Here is a 20507-nt window from a genome sequence, read left to right as displayed (position 1 = left end):
CCTGCAGAACGGTGCAGGGGCAGCCAGGAGCTCCTGCTTGGGCACAAGATGCAGGGAAGTGTAGAGATGTCACAGCGAAACCAACGGCTTTCAATCACAATCAGAAATATTGCAATTACAACTGAGTATCTCTCTTCCGATGCAAGGACAGCAGGAATGTCTTACACACAAGCACTCTGGTTAGACAGGCTGATGTTTGGGATGGCCAGCCCAGGCCACTTGCACAGGACACTGGGTGTGGCTTGCAAGCCCTATTAAGTATTGAAAATTAATTATATAACTGGGAGGGAGTTCAGTAAAATCAGACTTTTTTTACAGGCAAATAACTCCATCTGCATGTTCCAGCTGATTACTGGTGGTACAAGGTACACAACCAGCGGCGACAGAAGAAAGAGAATGTGAAATCTGGGAAAGAAGAGCTGTCAGGCAGGAGGGGCTGCTTTCTTGGGATGAGTCAGACTCAGCTCTGTGCTCAGAGAGGATCCTACCCCTGAAACATTTATGCACGGTGGCTGGATAGCTTCAAAGCTCCCATCAATATCGAGCGGGAGCTCTATTGAGATGTAACCAGATAAGCTCCGTGCATCTGCCCCTCCTCTGAAGTGCTGCTGCTGGGATGCAGCTGGAGGAATCACAGAGGGCTTGTACATCTCTGCCGAGCGCAGAGACCACAGCAAAGCCTCGGCCATGGAATCTCAGTGCACATTTTCCTTCTGTTCCCACTAATGTTCCCACCAGTAACAGCCCCATCCCATCCAGCATGCATTTACCCAGGCATTTCCAGATCTCATGCCTTCCCTCAAAATCTCTGGTTAGACCATGCAAAAGCCTTTACTCTTTTCCGTCCCCCCCTCAACAATCTGCACAGCCAATTCTAAAGGCAATTAAATATCAAAGTAGGAGCTGCCTACGACACACGAGACAGGTAAGTGCAGCTTGTCACTGTTCGTTTCTGCAATTAGTTTCAAAAGGTTGGTGTGGTTCTGATCTATGACACCACCCAGCAAACACACATCCTTCTTGATCCTGCCTGCCACAAAACTTGTCTCTCCTCCTCTAAAGCTCCTTTTTAATGGTCTCTGAAGAACAATCCTCAAATGCCTTGTGAACCATCGTTTGAAAAGGGCACAGCATCCATCATCCCACTTCTTTGCTTAGGTAGCTGCTTCAATACTATTCCGTGCCCATTTTCCAGCACAGAGGGTGATGGACGGAGCTGAGAAATTTTTCCCAGGGCTTTCCAAAAGTGAGCAAAGCAGCTCTTTACAGCTTTGCAAAACTTCCACTATTACCCAGGTTTTGGCTCTTTAGGAATTATGCACTGTTTGATTTTTAAGAATGAAAAGCTTCAGGTGCCTTGACAAGTAATTACTAATACAACAAAGCCCTACCAGCATTAATAATTATTCCAGAAGGAACACAGCAAGCCTATCTCCTAGAAAAACACTCCTTTGCACCAGCTGCCAGGCTTGAGAAGCCAACACCCGAATCCCTCCAAAGACCTTCCTGAACAGGTGGTTTTTGCAGCTTTCCTGGAATACCCCCAGATTTGGACCACTTCACAGCCAGTGGGTGCAGAGAGCAGCTCCAGAGTCTTGGCACTGCTGCCAGGAACATCCTGCCAGCGCTGCCCTGTCTGTTTTTGCAAGGGGCTCCAACAGAACTGCCATGGATGGCTGCAGATGTGGCAGCATGGCAGGGCCCGGGAGCAGGAGCTCAACGAGGCTGGTCCTTGGCTGCAGACACAGCCAACTTCACCAAAAGATCCCCAGACTCTGGTTCCCTCTGTACTCAGCAGAAAACAAGTTACTGCACTCTGTATCAGTCTCCAAACATTATGCTGCATGTCCATAGTGTAATTTTAAGGTAAATGCCTGGGAAGCTGAGGGATGATGTGGAAGAAAAGTCTCTGCATCCTGAGCATCCAGGTTATGGATCACTCACCAGAAGCAGCACCTAGAGGTGTGAACTCCTCCAGCTACCATGGATGTGCTCTCTCCATCAAAGGCATGAGGCACTGCCCTCCCCAATCCACCATCACTTTTACTGACTCGGACACACTCAGCCACCTCCCAAGGAAACAGAGCCCTGCAGAAGAGGAATCACAGCAGAGCTGAGGTGGCATAAGCATGAGGGGAAAAAAAGCCCCACAAACTTCTAGTGGCTCTTTATGAGTCTTCCTGATGTCCCCACAGACAGAGAGGATCATAAAGCCAACTGAAAGGCTGGAAGCCCTAAGGAGAAATGCAAAGAAGCTGTATCCAGAAGAATGTGACATGACTTTATAAGTGTAATAGTACTGATGCAGCCACTTAAGCTCTGTCCATCACCAGCAAAAAAACACTCACAAAAATTTCTGTTCCTAAGCCAAGTTCTTTCAAGATTGCCAGAAGTCAACATAATTAAGAGGAAAAATCCCAGGAACACTTTAAGATGAGCTTCTGCCGTTTGAAATACGGTGACACTCAGACTTGCCGTGAACTGAAAGAGGAAAGGTAAAACAATACCACTTGCTGATAATTTGTCCTCTAATTAGTCCATTATACCAACCGAAAGGGAACACTAATTTGGTGTAAATAAGGCCAGTGTCTTTCAGAAGGAACTGTCATGAAACATATATAGCTGCAGTAACTTCAACCTTCCACCATCATTAGGACTGGTGCAGGAAAGGATAACCTGCTTGTTAGTGTTGATACAACATGTTTTTTCAGTGTTTCTTTCAGAACAGGCAGGACCTGACTATTTTGTCCATGTTTCTGAAGTATCTCCTAAGGTCTGCTCTCAGCAAGACTCCAATAACCACCCTTAATCAGCAAGGAATTCTCTAAACTGGCATTCCACAGCCTCGATGAAAATCAAGGAGAAGTAAGATAAACCTGTTTAGCATGACAATACAGACAGCTTATACTAGAGGATTACTCTTTAGTGGTTTTTAAACTATTGAGTAAATAGAAATGCTGCAGGGCTTTTTGCTTTGTTTTCAGTTTTCTCCTTTTCCTGCGACTGCGGCTGTGTTACCTTGGAAACCTCCATAGGCTGGAGCGTGATTGGGTGTGTGGTGACATTACAGACTGTCAACCAAAGGTGCATGGATGCCTACGAAACAACAAATACAGAAAATGAGAGGCTATTTAGGTATATTTTTGATAGCACAAAATGCACAAGTGCTGCTCAGAGGAAGCTCAGCCACCAGAGCTGGCTGGCTTAGTCAGTGGGAAATTTGATAATATATCTGATAATAGTTCCAGTTATCTTTTCTTTAAGTGACTACAAAAGAAACAACTTCGTAAGATTACTTCTAAAAATGTTGAAGGCAGCAGGATTTTTTTTTTTTGTTGGCCCAAAATGAATGTGCTATAAAAGAAACAAAGTAACCCAGTGTGCAAAATATTTCCCTGGACATGGGGACCCACTCTTACTTTATGTGTCACTTGCAGCTGGTTTCCACATAGTGCCCAACTTGTCAAAATCACTGGAGAGCTTTACTGGAAACAAGTTGAACCCTATCTCTGTGAAGTGTTAAGTGGAAATTAATTACAGAGCTGAGAAAGCCAAAGCCAGTCAGACTGCAGAGAGCAGCGGGAAGACCAGAGCATCCAGCACTGACTGATAAAGTGTGCAACCTGTGAGAGTATCTTTGCCTGGAAGGAGTTTTTGGGAGACCGCAAGGAGAGAACACACAAACATGCACCAGCCCTGCCTCTCCTCCCTGCTCTTCCTTAGCTGGATGACACTGCAGATACATCATCAAATTTCTCTACATGGTGAACACCAAATTTTTTCAGATTATCTGTCCAGAGCCTTGTCCACTTGACTCATTAACTAAAAGCCTACTATTATTATTAATCATTTAGAATTTACACTCATAGCAGTCTCCTGCTCCGTACCTGCCAATTAAACTTCTTTAACCTCATCAACAGTACTTGGCTTTCATGACATGGAGTAAGTTCACTACTTGATTTATGAATATTAAGAGTCCTACTTGATTTCCTCTTTGTTTCTCTGTGGCTCTCCTCTCCAGGAGGGAGCTGGGAGGAACGCTCCCAGGCAGCTGTGTTTTAAGTGCAGTCAGTCAGCCCAAGAGTTCTTCATGTTCAGTAAACCCCAGGAGACTTGAAGCCAGTGAGCTTCCTTCTTTTCCATGTAAAATCTTGACACCTCAGGCAACAGGCGTAAGACTCAGCATTAACACGGTGACAAGTGGATTGAAGGCAAAGGCACAGCTTTTGGCCCTGCCTGCCCTGATGTGCATCACATTAAGTGGAATTTGAGATCCACACACAGATGTATTAGAGGAAAACAGCATCAGGACCCTCTGTTGCAGAGGACCAAACCTGGGTAGAACTCTTCCATGAAAAGATATCTTTAACTCTTCATATAATGCCAAACATTTCTGCCTGCTAAGACAGACAGAAAATCTGGAACTCTCAGAAAACACAGCCTGTCTACTAAGATCTCATCTGAGAACAGAAACAAAAAGAAAATAAAAGACAAACAGGAAGAGCTAATAGGTACAGGAACACTTGAAAAGAGAGTGGTCAATCATCTATACCCACCTCTGCCCCAATCCACCCTCACCTCCTGTCTGCACCTGCCAACATAAACAGCATTTTCAGGCTGATCAAAAGGCAGCATCTCCTGCTGCTACCTCTACTGGGAGCATATTAACATTTCATGACTGAAAGCACTCCCCACCACAAAAAAACCCAAAACAAGCATCAAAGACATTATACAGACGGGCTGCATATCCAAGCCCCAAGGAAAAACAGGAGGCATATTTTGTGCACATATTCACATGCACACCCACATTCACAAAAACACCAGAATCTCAACTGAGACCTTCAGGCTCGACAGCAATACACAGTAAATAAACAATATCAATAGCCTGAGAAAAAGCCCTCCAAAATCACTTCCTTCTCTGCTGTACAAACAGTGCATATAGGAGGCAATAATGACACCCTGCAAGGAGACTTTTGCACATTACCAGGAAATACCACACGGGACATTGAAATTAATGTCAAAAGGTGCCAGTGCTAAATTCACGATCATGCTCAGCAAACTGTTTTAATGACAGGTTTAATGCTGGGCTGTTACAGTGACATGACCAAAGCACTGTGGGTTTAATCTGGAGGGTAATGCTGGAGCATTGCAGAGACAGCAGCTTGAGCTGCACCAAGGAAAGCTGCCTGCATGACGGGTCGGCCACAGGGCAGCACAAAGCAGCAGGCTGTCGGTGGTAATTAGCAGGAGGTGAGAGCTAGGTAGCCAGGAAAAGCAGCTGTAGCTGCAGGTGCAGAAAAGCTACAGATGAAAACTGTCATCTTCTTTCACTACTTGCTGCTTGTGATTTATTCTTGCTGAAAGGGTCAGGTTTGGCGTGGTTTGGCCCACTGCTCGCTTCTTGCACTGTCAGTTCTGATTCGTCAGGATCTCAGCTGACAGCATCTGATTTTAGAGACAGATTTACCTTTCTGGATCTCCTTTGAAGTCTGTCTATTCACCCCTGGCCACTGCTAGACTTTCACAGACAACAAGCGCTTTCTTCCCTCTTACAGGGAATGTGAGACACAAGATGGAGCCCTGCCAAATGGATCAGGCTGGCATACACCCACCTTCCGTGGGGAGCAGCCTAAAGGAAAGGCTGGTGTGTTCACAGAGCTGAATGCTGGGCCCTCACAGCCATGGCCATGTGCTCCCTGGCAAGTTACTCACTCCCCACCCACTCCCTCTGTAACCAAGGCAGTGGCTGTCACCACTCAGACCACTCTTCTGAATCGTGGCGTTTGCTGTAGCTCTGAAACTGCAAACCACACCCCACACTCCAGTCAGTGCAGCATCCAAAGCACATCTCACCTTTAACCTCCCCCAGACAGTAGCTGGTTAGTTTGTAGCACGTATGTATTTTCCCAAAAGCAGTCCAAGTTTGCAGCCCACAGGCAGAAGGGGGTGTGCAGCCCCTTCGAGAGAGGTCAGCACACACTGTCTGACTGGTTACACTTATCTTTCTACTGACTCTGGAAAACTGAATATCTGCCAAGGCCAGGCCTGGAATCTGCCCTGGCTGAGTCCTGCTTGTCATTCTTTCCTTTGATATTTTAATTTTAAGATGTGATGCAAACAAAATCCCCAAGATAGACAAACAGTGACCACACAGCATGATGCAGGTATGGGACTGGGACGCCAAAGACTTGCCAGGATTCAGCACGGAAATGAAAATCTGCAGTGTCTGTGGAACGTGAGGCAGAGGGAAATCCTTACCTCTGACTCTGACACTTCCAGGGGCTTCTCATTGAGGCCCAAGCCCTCGGTCAGCACAGCCCCATTGTACTTGTTGCAGATATCCTCATCAGAGTAGTGCAGCCCCCCTGGGCTTGGGCGAGGAGGAGACCTAGGAAATGCAAAGGGTGCATGTTTGGGATGTTGTAATTTCCCTGGAATTAATGAAATCATGCTTAGAAGCCAGAATCACAGCTTGAAGCAGAGACTTGGGCATTAAAGTCCTCCCTAGATTCTTCAGTCTCTTCCTTTTGCCTATTTAACACTGCTTGAAGCTAGGAAAAAAGCCATTCCAAAAGCACAGCATTCCCAGCTTTTTACCTGGTTCCATTTTTCTTTGAGAAGGTGCTCTTGATGTTCAGGTGTCTGCTGTTGAGCTCCAGAGCAGTGAAGCCTCCATTATCCAGGGTGACTGACTCTTCCATGTTGGAGATGGTTTTACCTAGAGCCAGGAAATGAAAGGCTGACCTGAAACAGAAGCACTTTTCCCCCAAATAGAACTGCAGGAGCTAACTTGTCCTTCTTTCTGTTTTATGACATTGTTATTTGAAATTCTCTTTACCTTTCTTACTGGGAAGTGAGAGCAGAGTGAATGCAAGGAGTGTATCAGGAATGTGAAGGGGCAAAGGAAGTCAAAAGAGGGGAAAGGAGTCATGGATGGATGCATGGATTTCATTCAGAGGTCAGTATCTAAAATAGCACAGATAAACTGTGCTCCAAAAGTGCTGATTCCTGGTTTTTGACTATAAATAGAAACCAGATAACTAATTTAGGTGGCCACTGAAGACGTCCTAAATCAGGTGCTGTGAATCCCATTCCATGCTGTCTGGAGTAAAGCAAGAGAAAGTAAAACTAGAAAAGGTAGAAAAAAAGAGGAAAAGGAGAGAGAAAAAAAAAGCAGGGAAAAAAGCAAGAGGAAAGGCAAGGGATAGAAAATGGGAAAAAGGTGCCACAACTGAAATGAGGATCAGGAATGGAGAAATCACTGCTCAGTGCAAGGGAGGAACAAGGACGGGATGGGAAGAAGAAGAAGGAAAATACAGCCCAGTATATTATTTGTTGTGATCAAATCTAGCAGGAGCCTGTTCTCTCCCATGCTCATCCTTTGTCATCCCAAAGGCGTGAGCTGAGCTCGTGTCCCAGGGAGAAGGGCTGGCAGCCACTTTGCAGCAGACAGGTGCTTTGTCCTCTGCTTCAATCTCAGTGCTGCATTAAGACTCTGTGAACATGGATATCTGACAGTGCAGGTCAGACCTGCCTTTTCATGTCTGTCCCCCAAACACAGTAAAACTAAGAACATGAGAGCTCTCCTACGAGCTGTGCATACAAATATGTAATAGTATTAACTTGGTAAAATGCCACGCTATTCATACATCTTCTATCTCGTGGGACTGAAATCTGATTTTCTAACACTTGTTAGAAGTGAATTGCAAAGAAAGAGAAGATCTTCACTTTGGGACTGAATTACTAAATACTGCCTGGAAGACTTCATTACACTAATCCCTAAGAACGGGTAGTGCAAAGACCCGTCCACCTGATCCTGCCCATTAATGTGCCTTTTCTGGCACCTCCTGGCATCAGAGCAATTTCTTGCTGCAGGTGGAGGAGGCTATCAGAGAAATACACATGTGAACAACCCTCCCAGGACTTCATCATGTAGGGAGAAGAAAAGGTAAAAAAAATATTCAGAGCTCAAGAACGAGGCTTTTTGAAAGGGGACTATTTAACATTCCTGGTTACAGAGCGGGTAGCTCCTGTTTCCTTTCAAGAAAGGAGGCTGGTACAAATCATAACTAAAGGAAAATTTAAAGCTTGATGCTCACTATGTGTTGAAGTCTAACAGGTCCAGATAACCAAGACACCTCCTGGCTGCTTGGCCCCCAGCCCAGCAACTGCAGCTTGGCTTAGGGAAGGAATGTGAGATGCAGGGCACTCAATATAAAGGAATTGTGATACAGTCCTCATGCACAGAGATTTAGAATGTCCACATTGGTACAGCCATGGAGAAGCAGAATCTTTCTTCTTCTCCCCATCTATCAGGGAATTATGACAAAGTTAGACAAAGTCTTGGCTAATTCCTTATTCTTTATCTGCCAAGTGTTTGACCCAGACTCCTTGGCTTTTACTGCAGTCCCTGGGAATTCCAGATGCTGTCCTGTCCGAGCCCATGGCGGGTCAGTGTCCAAATCCTGATCCAGTGTGGCTACAGACAAAAGCCATTTCTACCAAACCAGACAGCAAAAAGTTCCAAGTCTTCTGCCAAACAAAATAGCTCTAAAGACAGTCCCTGCTGACGAAATCAGGGGTTCAAAGGAAAGATATTTCTGATTTCCACAGCTCTTGAGAGTTTTGCACAGCACAGAGACGGTGCCTTACCTCCGTTGCAGTTCTTGTACTTCTTGCTCTGGCCATGCAGGACCAATGCAAACACCACCAGCAGGATAAGGATGAGGCTCGAGAGAGCCATCACCAGCAGAAACCACCACTCCTCGTAGAAAGGGGTTTCTGTTTGTGCTGAAAGAGCAGAAAACAAATAACAGTTCCTCTTTATGTCCCTTTAAATTTTTCTCTTGTTCCCCACAGTGAACAATGACTCATCAACGGTGCTCAGGAGAGAGGGGGGTTCAGACTCTTGAGGGGCTTGCTGACCCTTCTAAGATGGCAGAGAACAGGAGCATATCACAGTTCCAGCACAGAATCCCAGGATGGTTTGGGTTGGAAGGGACTTAAAGCTCATCCAGTTCCAACCCCCTGCCATGGGCAGGGACACCTTCCACTGTCCCAGGTTGCTCCAAGCCCTGTTCAAGCTGGCCTTGGACACTTCCAGGGATGGGGCAGCCACAGCTTCTCTGGGCAACCAGTTCCATCTCTACAAGCACCTTTCACACCCCTGGAGCAGCTCCAGAGGCTCTTAGCTAAGAAGAAGTTATCACCAAGAGAAGAGAGGCAGGTTTCTTCCCACAGCTCTGCACACCTACATTTCTCGAGCATGGCAAACTTAGCACTCCCTGGGTCAAGGGAACCGCTAATACACTTGCCATGACCCATGATTATTCCATTTTTTGGGGGGCTTGCCTTGCCAAAATGTTCTTCAGTGGCTCTTCGAAAAATACAGCGAGTGCCAGGGAACAAAGTACACTTGGTTTAATGTCTTTCAGCACCTCCACTAACTCCGACTTCCAACATTCACTGCTACTCTGTATCACTTCTCCATCTGCTGAGCCAAGCCTGATGTGCAGCACAGGGGCATCAATTCAATTGCCTGGGTTTTGTGCAATCTCAGGGCATTTCACCCCATTTGACCTCAAGTGGAAACACAAAATGACACTAACTTCCCCTTTCTGGAGTTACCTTGTCAGTCGTGGCTTAAAGTAATAAGTATTGTTGTTTTCTTGCAGTGATATTCTCTTTGTCCTCCCTTGAGCTCTCTCAGCTTTGGGAAAAAGTGCAGCTGCTGAGCACAAGCAGTTGATATAATTTCCCTGTAGTCCATAAGGTGGAACACCACCTGGCAGGAATGGGTGATGCCAGGAGACCAACTCAACCCCTCACTATCACCAAACCCTCTTTCCCTCTTTCTCTGACTGTCCTGAGCCTGGATCTGAATAAAATTCTGTTGTAAGCCTGACAATACGAGCTCAAATTTGTTCCAGTTCACTGGGTACTCTGCAGCAGGGGAAAGCAGCCACGCTCTTTCTTTGCTAGGAGGCCAGTCCAGGCCAATAAAATCCTAAAGGCAAACTGCACAAGCCATGCTGGGCTGAGCAGATTCAGAGCAATTTATACCTCCCTGTGCCAGCTGAAGTGGCCAGCCTAAAATGCTTTATACTTTTATGACTGAATCTCAATGGAAGCCTCTTACTTTCATGCAGCAATTTGAGAGGAACACTGAAGCATCAAAAGGAGGTGAATTAAATAGTTCTGTTCAAGTGGAGAACTTACAAACAAGCAGTTTATTTATAGAAAGCATCACAAGGAGATGCATGCCCTGCTTCAGAGGAATAACGTCTTCCAGCAGAGGAAAGACTGACATGACTGCTGGTCCTTTACACTGTGTTACAGCCTCTGTGAAACCACAGATAGGAAAAACACTGACTCTTGGTGTTTGAAGTGGGTTGTCCACGCCCTTGTCCTGAAGAAGAAAAGCAAGGGTAGCACTCACAGTGAAATCCATGGGAGCTCTCATGGGGTAAGTGGTTAATTGTGTCAGGACGAGCGCGGCAGCCGCGATGGCGAGAGCAGCACTTGCTACTCCTGCCTGCTGGGGAGTTGTTGAATGGTGTTCCTGCCTTTCACTGGAGCAGCAAAGAGATAAAAGCCACTCCAGATACTGGAGCACTGCCAGGTTCTCAGGACTCTCCAGAATTTTGAATCACAGAGCCGCTTTATCAGGTTCTTTTATTATCCCTGTCTTTGCTGGCACAGCAAGGATGAAACCTATGGCTCAAAAGCAACGTGGAGCAGAGTGGGGGGAAGAGGAGACCCAGCAAAGCCTTCCCAAGGGCAAGGTCTCTCACCTCACCTCACCACAGGCCAAGGGACTCCAGCTGCCCAGCCCTGGCAAGCTGAGGGGAATTTGCTTTTCAAGGTATTCAAGCCCCTTCAGAAAACCAGAGGGCTGGGCTGCTCATAGGGATTTGGGAAGCATGATTAGGTCATAGCCCTGTTTACTGGGAATAAGCAGAAGAGAGCAGGGAGAGTGGGAAGAGACCCAGAGCATCACCAACGAACTGTTCTGGTGGAGGGAACTGGAGGTATCACAGTGGACCAGGACTGCCAGTGAAGAGGATTATCAGGAATAATGTTGTGAAACTACACTTCTGTATTTGTGAGAGCTAAATACAAATTAACACAGAAAATGTTTATCAGAGAGCCCAGAGTTAAAAGAAAAAAAAAGAAATCAGAGCAAACAAAACAACAGACTATTAACTGAGAAAAAGCAAATTACAGACTTTGTAAATTAGTCTTAGGACAAGACATCTGACACATAAACACACCAAGTAGGTTCTTTGTCAAGCTTAAAAATGTCATATGCACATTTTTCCTCTTGAGAATCAAACATACTATAATTACAAACCTTTATTTACCACTGTATTACTTCAGTTTTACCCTAAAACAAGTGAAAGCAAGCTGCCCTTGATTATTTGTTGCAACTAGAGACTCTGGTTTGTTTCTTTTTCCCCTCTTCTCCCTCAGCCTCGGGAAATTCCATTGAAAAAGACATTTAAAAAAAAAAATCCATGCTTACCTGATACTGCCACAGAAGGAACACTTGGCTCTCCATAGCCAAATTCGTTGACAGCCACCACCCGAAATTCATAGGTGACGCCTTGTCTGAGTTTGTCCAGGCCCACTGTGTAGGAGGTGGCGCTGCGAGGGATGTCCTTCACGAACATGTCCCAGAGTCCTTCATCTAGGAAAGCAGCAAGGAGAGAAATGGCATCAACTGTGTGGCCTGGCACTTCCACCTGCTCAGTGAGAGAGGTTGTCATTAATTGTGTGCTTGGAGCCACAGGCAGGGACACACCTGGAGGCTGCCCCCTGACACACACAGATGTCAGAATGCCCTGCAGGCCCCATCTGTGAATGCATTTATGGATGGGCTCTTATCATAGCCCAGATGGAAGAGGTCTCTAAAACCAGCAGCAGCACCCACAGTGACCTGAGCTGGCTGGAGCAGCTGCCACTCCCTCCTGACTGGGTAAGGTCACCCATCAGCACTTCTGGCATTTACAGATCAGGTAAACCCAAAGTAAATTATTAATGTGTCCTAATCACAAAGGTTTTGCCTGCTTTTTACATTGCAAAATTTGCTTTGCTGTTGAAGCACTCAAGTGAGGTGTGGACTAACATAAATTTTGGGAAGCACTGTGTGGTCTTTTGTGAACTGGTGCCAGGGGACTGGTGTCACTGGAGTGCTGTTTGCTCCATAACAGCAATAGAGTTGTGTCCTTTGCATGGCACAGAGCTGGTGCTGCACTCTGTGCTCTGCAGTTTTAAATAGAAATGAGTTTTGCTTATTTTTATAAAGCTGTTAAAGTTAGAAACACAATGCCATTCTGATGGGAGTGTTTCAGTAGGGTAATCTTGGCTCTCAACAGCCATACTGACATTGATCCTCATGGACATCCTGACCAGGCACCATTCCCATCCCTGATCCACACCTGTAACCTTACATTCACTTAACTGCAGTGGAATGAACTTTCAAAGAGATGGACATTGGTACCAGTAGGAACAAAACCAACTACAATTAAAAATACCACTCAAACTTTTTGAGGGCAGGAATCAAGCATTAATCTGACCAGTTTGCTTCCCAGTAACAACTGGTGCCCAGTACTTTCACTGAGAAAATGGAGTCTCTGTCTACGCGTGGGGCCAAACCCTCAGCTCACCTACCCAGCGTAGCTCTCATAGACCTGACCTCACAAGCATCCCACTGGGCTTTCACTTCTAGCTATCAAAGCTCTTCCAGTAATATCTGTTTCTCCCTGCATGTCCCACAGCAATGAATAACCTCTCCACAGACACGACTTCAGCGTGGGAGCTGCCTGCTTTGAAAGACAGTCCTGTGCACTGCGAGACTCGAGCAGCAGCAGGACTTCTGTAGCTCGAGGTGTTATCAAGGTAGCAATAGAGCAGGAGCCAGCAGTGTTACCCTCAGTGACTTGCTCTGCTGCAGTGTGAGGCAGGAAGCTGTTTGCATTTGCTTTGCCTTTACCTGAGTGTAACCTAATTGGAGTCACCGCAGTGATTCCAGAACTGTGCTGGTGTAGCAGAGCAAGATCTGGCCCTCAGCCTACTCCTGTGCCATGGGGAATAGCAGCAAAGATGGACTGATTAACACTGCAGGTGCATTTCCATGTGAATGTTTTAGCTTTGGCACCAACAAATATTGGCTCAGTGATTTGCACGGTGCTGCACGTCTGGTGACACACACAATGAGTAACAGCCCCCAAACTACAGCTTTTCTGGTCGGGAGGATTGGCAGTCTCAGCGGATGCAAAAAGCAGGCTGGAATGTTATTGTTCCAGCTGCATTTGAGAAACACCAAAGAACAATAAAAATAGGTAATTTTCCTGCCATGCTTAAAATTCGGACCAATACATTATTCACCAGCATGATCAGGCTATAATGAAGTTATCATAATGTACCATTGTTATGTATTAGCTGGGTATTACAATGGCTATAAAACAAGAGATAAAATATTGACTTCCCTTTTACAGGGCAATAGAAGCTGAGATTATTTCTACTACATAAAGTTACAATGTAATAAAGAGGGAGTTTGGGATTTAGTTTCTCTGAAGAGGGTAGAGTGAGGGATCCATTTTCAAAGTTGGATTGTTGCAGCCACTGATACTCAGAAGATGCATCTCACGACTATAAAATATTGCCATATTTGCTAGAATTGCCTAAGCTTTCATAAACACATTTGTAAACAGCAATAAGAGAATTTGAGCCCATTGTGAATTGTCTGAAAAGCAATTTGTTTGCATTGAAAGCCACTTAAATAGGGAAAGAAAAAGCAACAATAAAAGTGAATGTTCAGCACTCATTACAGCAAACACAACTGTTCAGACACACTTTCTCACTCATTTTCTCAAACCTATCAGGGTGCACAGTGCAGAAAACCCAACAGACCAAGAAGTGTAAATTTAACTGCTCTGTGAAGCTTGCAGTAAGCTGGGAAAACCACCCCTGGGAGGTCAACATTGCATTTCCTCCTCTCTGTCCCCTTGGCTGTGGTGGTGATGGTGTGGGGCAGCAAAGGATGCTGTAGGGTGTTTCTTCAGAGGTATTTCTGTCTCACAGGGACTCAGAGATGCTGGATGGTGGCCACGTAGTCACTGGCCCATCTCCCTTTCATTCACTGAAAGAATCTTTGTCAAAACTTTGCTTTTTTCCCTGGGGTAGGACTGTCAGTGCTGAGTTAATGGACTTGATGATCTTAGAGGTCTTTTCCAACCTTAATGATTCTAAAATGGGACCCAGCTCCTTGTCCCTGGGGTCCCAGAGAGCTGCTGATGCAGCTACAGTAGTGAGAAGAAGATAGCCTGGGAAGAGGGATGTCCTACATCTTCCCTACTGCTGACCCCCATGCACAGGATAGCCTGTGGCTTCCCAAGCCCTGGCCAACACGATTTTTAATTACAGAGCCTCTACTAATTTATCTTATATCCATCTGGAAAATCCAGACCCCTCACTGTAGACAACGATCACAGTCAGAGATATCCAAACCAAAAAAAATCCCTTTATTCCAGTGGTGAACTTTGAGATTAAGTATTGAACACACACTTGTGAATTCCTTCACTGCACCTCTACCCCCCCTCCTCAAAACCAGGTGTGCTCTAAATGTTAGAAGTTCAGCTGAAAGAGAATTCATTAGAAGGTCACCTGTGATAGCAAAAATTGGCCTTTAAGTTCAGTAGAAAATCGTTAGTGTACCATACACAGCATTTTCCACTCAGTTTAGGAAGGAAAGATGCACATGCTGTGGCTGGGACATCGGCTGGGTGTTAACTCTTAGAAACCACTGGGAGGAGCAAAGTTTGCAGCACCCAAAAGGTGCAGGGCTCAGAGGGACATCCCGAGGGAGGCTGCCCTTGCTGCTTTTTTTCAGTAACATCCATCCCTGTTTTCATTCCCCACTGCCTTTTGCTGGGCACTCAGCCTCTTAAACGTGTGATGGAAAAGTGAGTGCTCCTCAAAAAAGAGGGATTTTTGTTTGCTCCTTGTTTCTGTCCAGGTTTCCTCAGCCCTGCCCCATCCTTAGTCCTGCTGATGGGAGATTTGCTCTTCACCTCCCAGCCTTGATGCCTCTGTCCCATCTGAGCTTGAGGTTCAGGCATGGGGAGAGGATCTCCGTGATGGGGGAAGGTGAAACCACCTCTGCCCTAACGCCGTGTTCAGCCCATGTTGGAGAGGAGCTGCTCTGCCAACCGTGGCCCCGTGGGCCAGCCCGGCGTCACAGGCCATTAATCAGGGTCTCCATGCCAAATAAAGCTGTCACTCAGCAAGGGAGGCTCCCAGCTCTGCTAAATCCAGCCACTGACAACCCAGGACATGGAGAGCTGTCAGTTATTTGGGTTTTAAACACGAGCCGTCCCCTCTTGGAGCAGGAGAGCTGGGCCATAAAGCTCCCTCCTAATTACACATTAGAAGGTTTATGAGGGGAGAAGCTGCTGAGAGTTAAGGCCCGGCTGAACGCCACTGGTGTTCCTCCTACAGAGGACACAATTAAAACATGGCTGTGTTTGTCAGAGGCAAAGGGCTGGATTATCATGCAAAGCAGTGGAAGGACAAGAATGGGAAGTGAAGGCTGACAAACTGTCAGCCCTGGTGTGTTGCTTGCCAGCAGAAGCAAAAAAGACCCCATGGCAGATGCCGGGGATGCAGCTGCACCCTTCACTTTGAATTTACTGACTTCTGCTGGTTCGTGTCCATGTTTGACACTGCACTCCCTCATTTGGTTAAAAATAAATAGAAAAGGAAGAAAACAGAAAAACACTACTCAAGACACCAGAAAGGAAACTGAAGTGAGAGCTGCCCTCAGGGCGTGGGAGGCAAAACCCAGCATTTATGAGGTAGACAATTCCCGCTCCAAGAAGATGGGTTCTTACCCAAAGTGTCTGTTGCCTTCATGGAACGCTTCAGCTTGAAAGCTGGAGAGGGACTTTTTACAAGGGCATGAAGTGACAGGACAAAGGGGAATGGCTTCAAACTGCCAGAGGGCAGGGTTAGATGGGATATCAGGGAGAAATTCCTGCCTGTGAGGGTGGTGAGGCCCTGGCACAGGTTGCCCAGAGAAGCTGTGGCTGCCCCATCCCTAGTAGTGTCCAAGGCCAGGCTGGGTGGGGCTTGGAGCAACCTGGGGTAGTGGAAGGTGTCCCTGCCCATGGCAGGGGGTTGAAACTGGCTGATCTTTAAGGTCCCTTCCAATCCAGACCGTTCCATTAAGGTGCAATTCTCTTCCAGATACCTGACATCATCCCTTGTTTGGGAAAAGCACACAAAGTCCAAAATCATAGTGGGGAGAGGAAGCAGAAAAGGAAATCTCCCTCTACTTGTCCTGGGTCAGGGAGGCTCTTTCTGAGGTGACAGAAGCTAGGAAGATATGGCACTTACGGATGTGGTTTAGTGGTGGACGTGGAAGTGTCAGGTTTACAGTTGGACCTTAGGGGTCTTTTGCAATCTAAATGATTCTGTGAGGCAGATCGACCCAACACCAACATGGCTGCTCTGCACAAGCCCATCCATGGATGGAGGTCTCATGGGGCAGCTCCATATCCAGGTCCACTTCTGGCATGTGGATCCCCAGGGTGTTACACAAACATCTCCCTTGCAGACGGGGGTCACTGGGAAGGCAGCTCTGTGTGAGACTGCTGGGAATGTACGGGCCACGTGCTCACCAGTAAAGCACAGTGAGAGGAACCTTTGGATGTGACCTGGAGCTGGGAAAGGTAAAGACAGCTTCTCCGTTCCTCCCAGCAGCACTGGAACCTTAATGCTGCTGTGCCATTTGTCTTTTGCTCTGTATGTAAAAGCTGAGGGCACAATCTATTCCCCATTCCTCAGCCAGCCCAGCTGATGTCTGGGGAACACTTACAGTGGCAGAAACAGAGCCTGCTTAATTGCATTTCTTGTAATGCACAAAGAGCTAAACTGGAATCCATTTCTCCAAGGACAAAGAAGTTGAAGGAAAAGAAAAACTCTCCTGTTTCTGTAATGTCTTCCTCTAGCACAGATCACTCTGGAAAAAGTATTGGTTTGCCTGCTTCATCCCTGTGAGTGTACTCAAAATGCAGAGGAGGTAGTGAGCCTGGTCACCTTCCATAAACCCAGCAGAGAAACAGGGAAATCAAATGAGCAGTCTCAGCTGCCTGCTGCCACCATTGCTAAACCCAGCAGGGCAGCGGAGCCCTGGGAGACACAGCAGGGCTCCAAAAAATTCGAGGCGAAGTGACAAAAGGGAGTAGGGTTTGCCATTTCTGACAGAAAGCCATCCTCCTACTCTGATGGAAGCGTCTTGGCAGGGAACTACAGCAGCGAAAATGAGATGATACAGCATTTAACGTTTGGGGTAATGAGGCCTATAATAGATGACACTTGAGATGTGAAACACTAAGGTAGTGGTATTGCATTTAAATATTGGCAACAAGCTAAATCTTTTCATCTGTCTGCTCAACGCTCCTTTTTTGACCTCATAAGGAGAAATATCTTTTCCTTTCTTGATTTACGTGAAGAGCACAAGTCAACTGCTCTTCTCTTGGAACAACAGCTCCTTAAAAACAAATGTTGCTCCAATCCACACTCTACTACCCATATAAATCAACATGCAAAAGCTAATTCTTAGAATGATGTTAAAACAGGAGTTGCTCTGAATGACCAGCCCTGACAGGAGGAATTAGTTCCCTGCTTTTGTTAAGCTCGTAATTCAGATTTCAGACTCTTCCGTGCAGAGATGAGGAAGAAAAGCAGCACAGAGAGGAAGCCGATGCTTGGGTGGAATAAGCAAATCTTCCAATTAGTCTGTCTCCTCTCCTGGATCACATTTCACGCTTCCTACAGCTGCAACCAGAACGAAGGATGAGAATCCAGCATACTAATGCCTAGTTCATTCGCTACAGCAGCATGAATAGGATTAAAATAATCTGAAGAGGAATTAAATGCCTCAACAGTCAGGTTGCAAGAGTGGGAGAATAAGACCTCTTGTGTGCGTTTCCAGGATCAGAGGAGTGGGGCCAACAGAAGTGACCCAGGGTTAATGCAGCTCAGACCTGCCTTAGAGGGACTATTTTCTTCCTACTCAAGAAGACTAGGCCCCAAATCCTACATCCTTAGCCATGAGCTGTGAAATGTTGGTTCACATCCAACGGGGAGTCAAGTGGATGAGCTTCCAATGTCACCACTCGCACGAGCTGGATTTCCAAGCTTGCAAACAATCTGTACATGGGCTGCAGGTTTCCCCCTAAAATACTCTGACTCACAAAAAGCCTGTCTGGGGGCAACGTAAGCTGGTAAGTGATTTTAAATGAATAGGTTTGGTTTAACTTGCTACCTAACAGTGCTGTTCAAATAAGAAAGTATTTTCTACTTTTGAAGAAATAAGGACAGAACTCAAAAAGCTGATGTAGGTGAAACAGAAGCACAGCAGTGTCATGTCTCTAATTAAAAGCAAACCTGATCACTCTGGGAAACCCCAGTGCTTTGAGAAGGTACATATTTCCCTTGCTTTTATTGTGAAAACAGTTGTCAAGTTAAATGACAGAAATAAGAAAGAAATTTTAGGATCAGAGCAGAGCCTCTCTACAGAGCAAATTCTGTCAGAGGCAGGTATGGAAATCTGCATCTTCAGTGATGACCTTGATAATTTTGTTACTGGTCTGGTTAAATGTAATTAAAATCATTGGTTTTAAATGCAACCTTATAGTCAAGACACAAAAAACAAGAAACAGGATCCTCTATATAATCAAACAGATAAGCATTCATTTAATCAATATATAATCAAGCAGTGTGTAAGCACCTAGAAGTGAGAAAGAAAGAACCAACAGCCAAGATGGCTATGTCAAGTATAAATCATGTCTAATTTCCTTCTGTGACAGAGTAGCAGACCTTGTCAATAGAGGAGAAAGAGCAGACATCATCTATCCTGACTTCAGCAAAGCTTTTGACTTGGTGACATTCAAACACGGCCCACGTGAAACAAGGAGCGGGTAGATGTATCACCAGCTGGAAAACTGTACCCGCAGAATGGTTATCAACATTCCCTGTCAGAGTGGAGGGAAGTTATCAGGGGAGATTACACAGAGGCCTGGCAGCACTCACTGGCTTTCCTCAATGACTTAGTTCCTAGGAAATCCATGCTTTTTGAATTTGCAAGGGGTACCAAGCTGCGATCAGGCTGGAGCACACACTGGCTTTTAAAATTACCTTGGCCAAGTGGGAAATACTTGGAAAAAGCAGAGAACAGCTTCACTAAGATGCAAATCCCAGAAGCAAAGGAGCTCTGGGAGAGCACCAAGAAAAACTCTGGTGATGGGGGATTCCTTCCCCCCTCCTCAACGCCCTCCCTGCAGAACAAATGGGGGAAGAAATGAGTATGTGCTGCTGAAGCCCTGGCCCTATTATTAACATTAAAACAGTAATTAGCTGCTGTGCTCTGCTGCAGAAGGAGACAGATTTCTATCTGTGGTCCTCAAAATACAGCTTGCAAATACTCATTAGTCCTTGTGCATGAAAGATGCTGTAAGCATTTAAATGAGTTTTAATTATTAACTATATTAGTTCATCTGTTGGATGATTTTCCAGTGATGTAGCACAGTGAAAGCCAGAGTAGTCGGGGTAATTTTCTGTGACTACTCCTAAAGAGGAGAAAATATGCAAAACCACATAATAAACCAGTAACAGCTTAATACTGGCTGGAAACACGTTCTCTCAAAAAAATCCCATTACCTTACTGGGATGGCAGAAAACCTCTCCACTTCATTATGGACTGAGGGAAGGGAACTGATGCCACCAAACTCCCTTTGTTCCCCAGGGCTTACCTGAGGGTCGTGCCTCTATAATGTAGCCAGTTGTCGGTTTTTCGCCTGAATCTCCCTCAGTCCATTGCAGCGTCAGCCCAGAAGCAGATTTTGTCACCAGGATTTCCTGAGGGGAGCCAGGAGACCCTGAGGGGTGAAAAGAGAGTAGCAAATGAAGGTGGCATTAAATTGCAGCATGAATTGCTTCTATTGAGAGAGAGGAAAAAATTATCTTGCAGTGTTGGTCCACAAATATGCAACATAAACTATCTCTGTGGGCTACTGACCTGATTTGTTCATTAGCTCCAGTATGAGCAGTTATGTATCAATGGGGATTAGGTCATAGGTTCATAGAATATCCTGAGCTGGAAGGGACCCACTAGGATCATCAAAGTCCAGCTCGGGGCCCTATGCAGGATAGCATGAAACCAGCCTATGAGGTTCACGGAGAGAGTCATGGGGACATCCACTTCCCATTGGTTTGGGAAGATGCCATGGCCATGCTAGAAAGGAGTCCTGATCTACACTTGTCTGTGGTGTGCTGTGAGAGTTAGACCGTGGAAATGAGAAAGAACCGAAAACTAGAACTGTGGCCACTGCACTGATGCTCTGTGACTTACCTGACAGGTTTGGTATCATTGGAGGGCATTTACCTTGTTGGATTATCTGTTTATCAAAGTCACTGATCAAATAAGAAAACCAGCTCTGGGT

The 20507-nt window shown here is 45.9% G+C and overlaps 1 protein-coding gene across 7 annotated transcripts in view; it reads right to left on the bottom strand.

The window, feature by feature from the left end:
• Positions 1–20507, bottom strand: part of SDK1 (sidekick cell adhesion molecule 1) — a 388222-nt gene that overhangs the window by 6534 nt on the left and 361181 nt on the right. For 6 of the 7 annotated variants that reach the window (XM_032125651.1, XM_032125653.1, XM_032125655.1 and 3 more), the window contains 5 exons: positions 19818–19943; positions 11525–11689; positions 8653–8790; positions 6598–6724; positions 6259–6388 (listed from right to left, as the gene is read on the bottom strand). In XM_032125651.1, coding sequence (XP_031981542.1) covers positions 6259–6388; positions 6598–6724; positions 8653–8790; positions 11525–11689; positions 19818–19943 — 686 coding nt within the window. The remainder of the gene's footprint in view (positions 1–6258; positions 6389–6597; positions 6725–8652; positions 8791–11524; positions 11690–19817; positions 19944–20507) is intronic. The other variant, XM_032125656.1, reaches the window with a different exon arrangement.

The sequence above is a fragment of the Corvus moneduloides genome, chromosome 16 (genome assembly GCF_009650955.1).
Source record: "Corvus moneduloides isolate bCorMon1 chromosome 16, bCorMon1.pri, whole genome shotgun sequence".
Classification (NCBI taxonomy): Eukaryota; Metazoa; Chordata; class Aves; order Passeriformes; family Corvidae; genus Corvus; species Corvus moneduloides.
The sequence above is the reverse complement of the archived record's forward strand: the minus strand, read 5'-3'. Positions and strand labels throughout refer to the sequence as shown.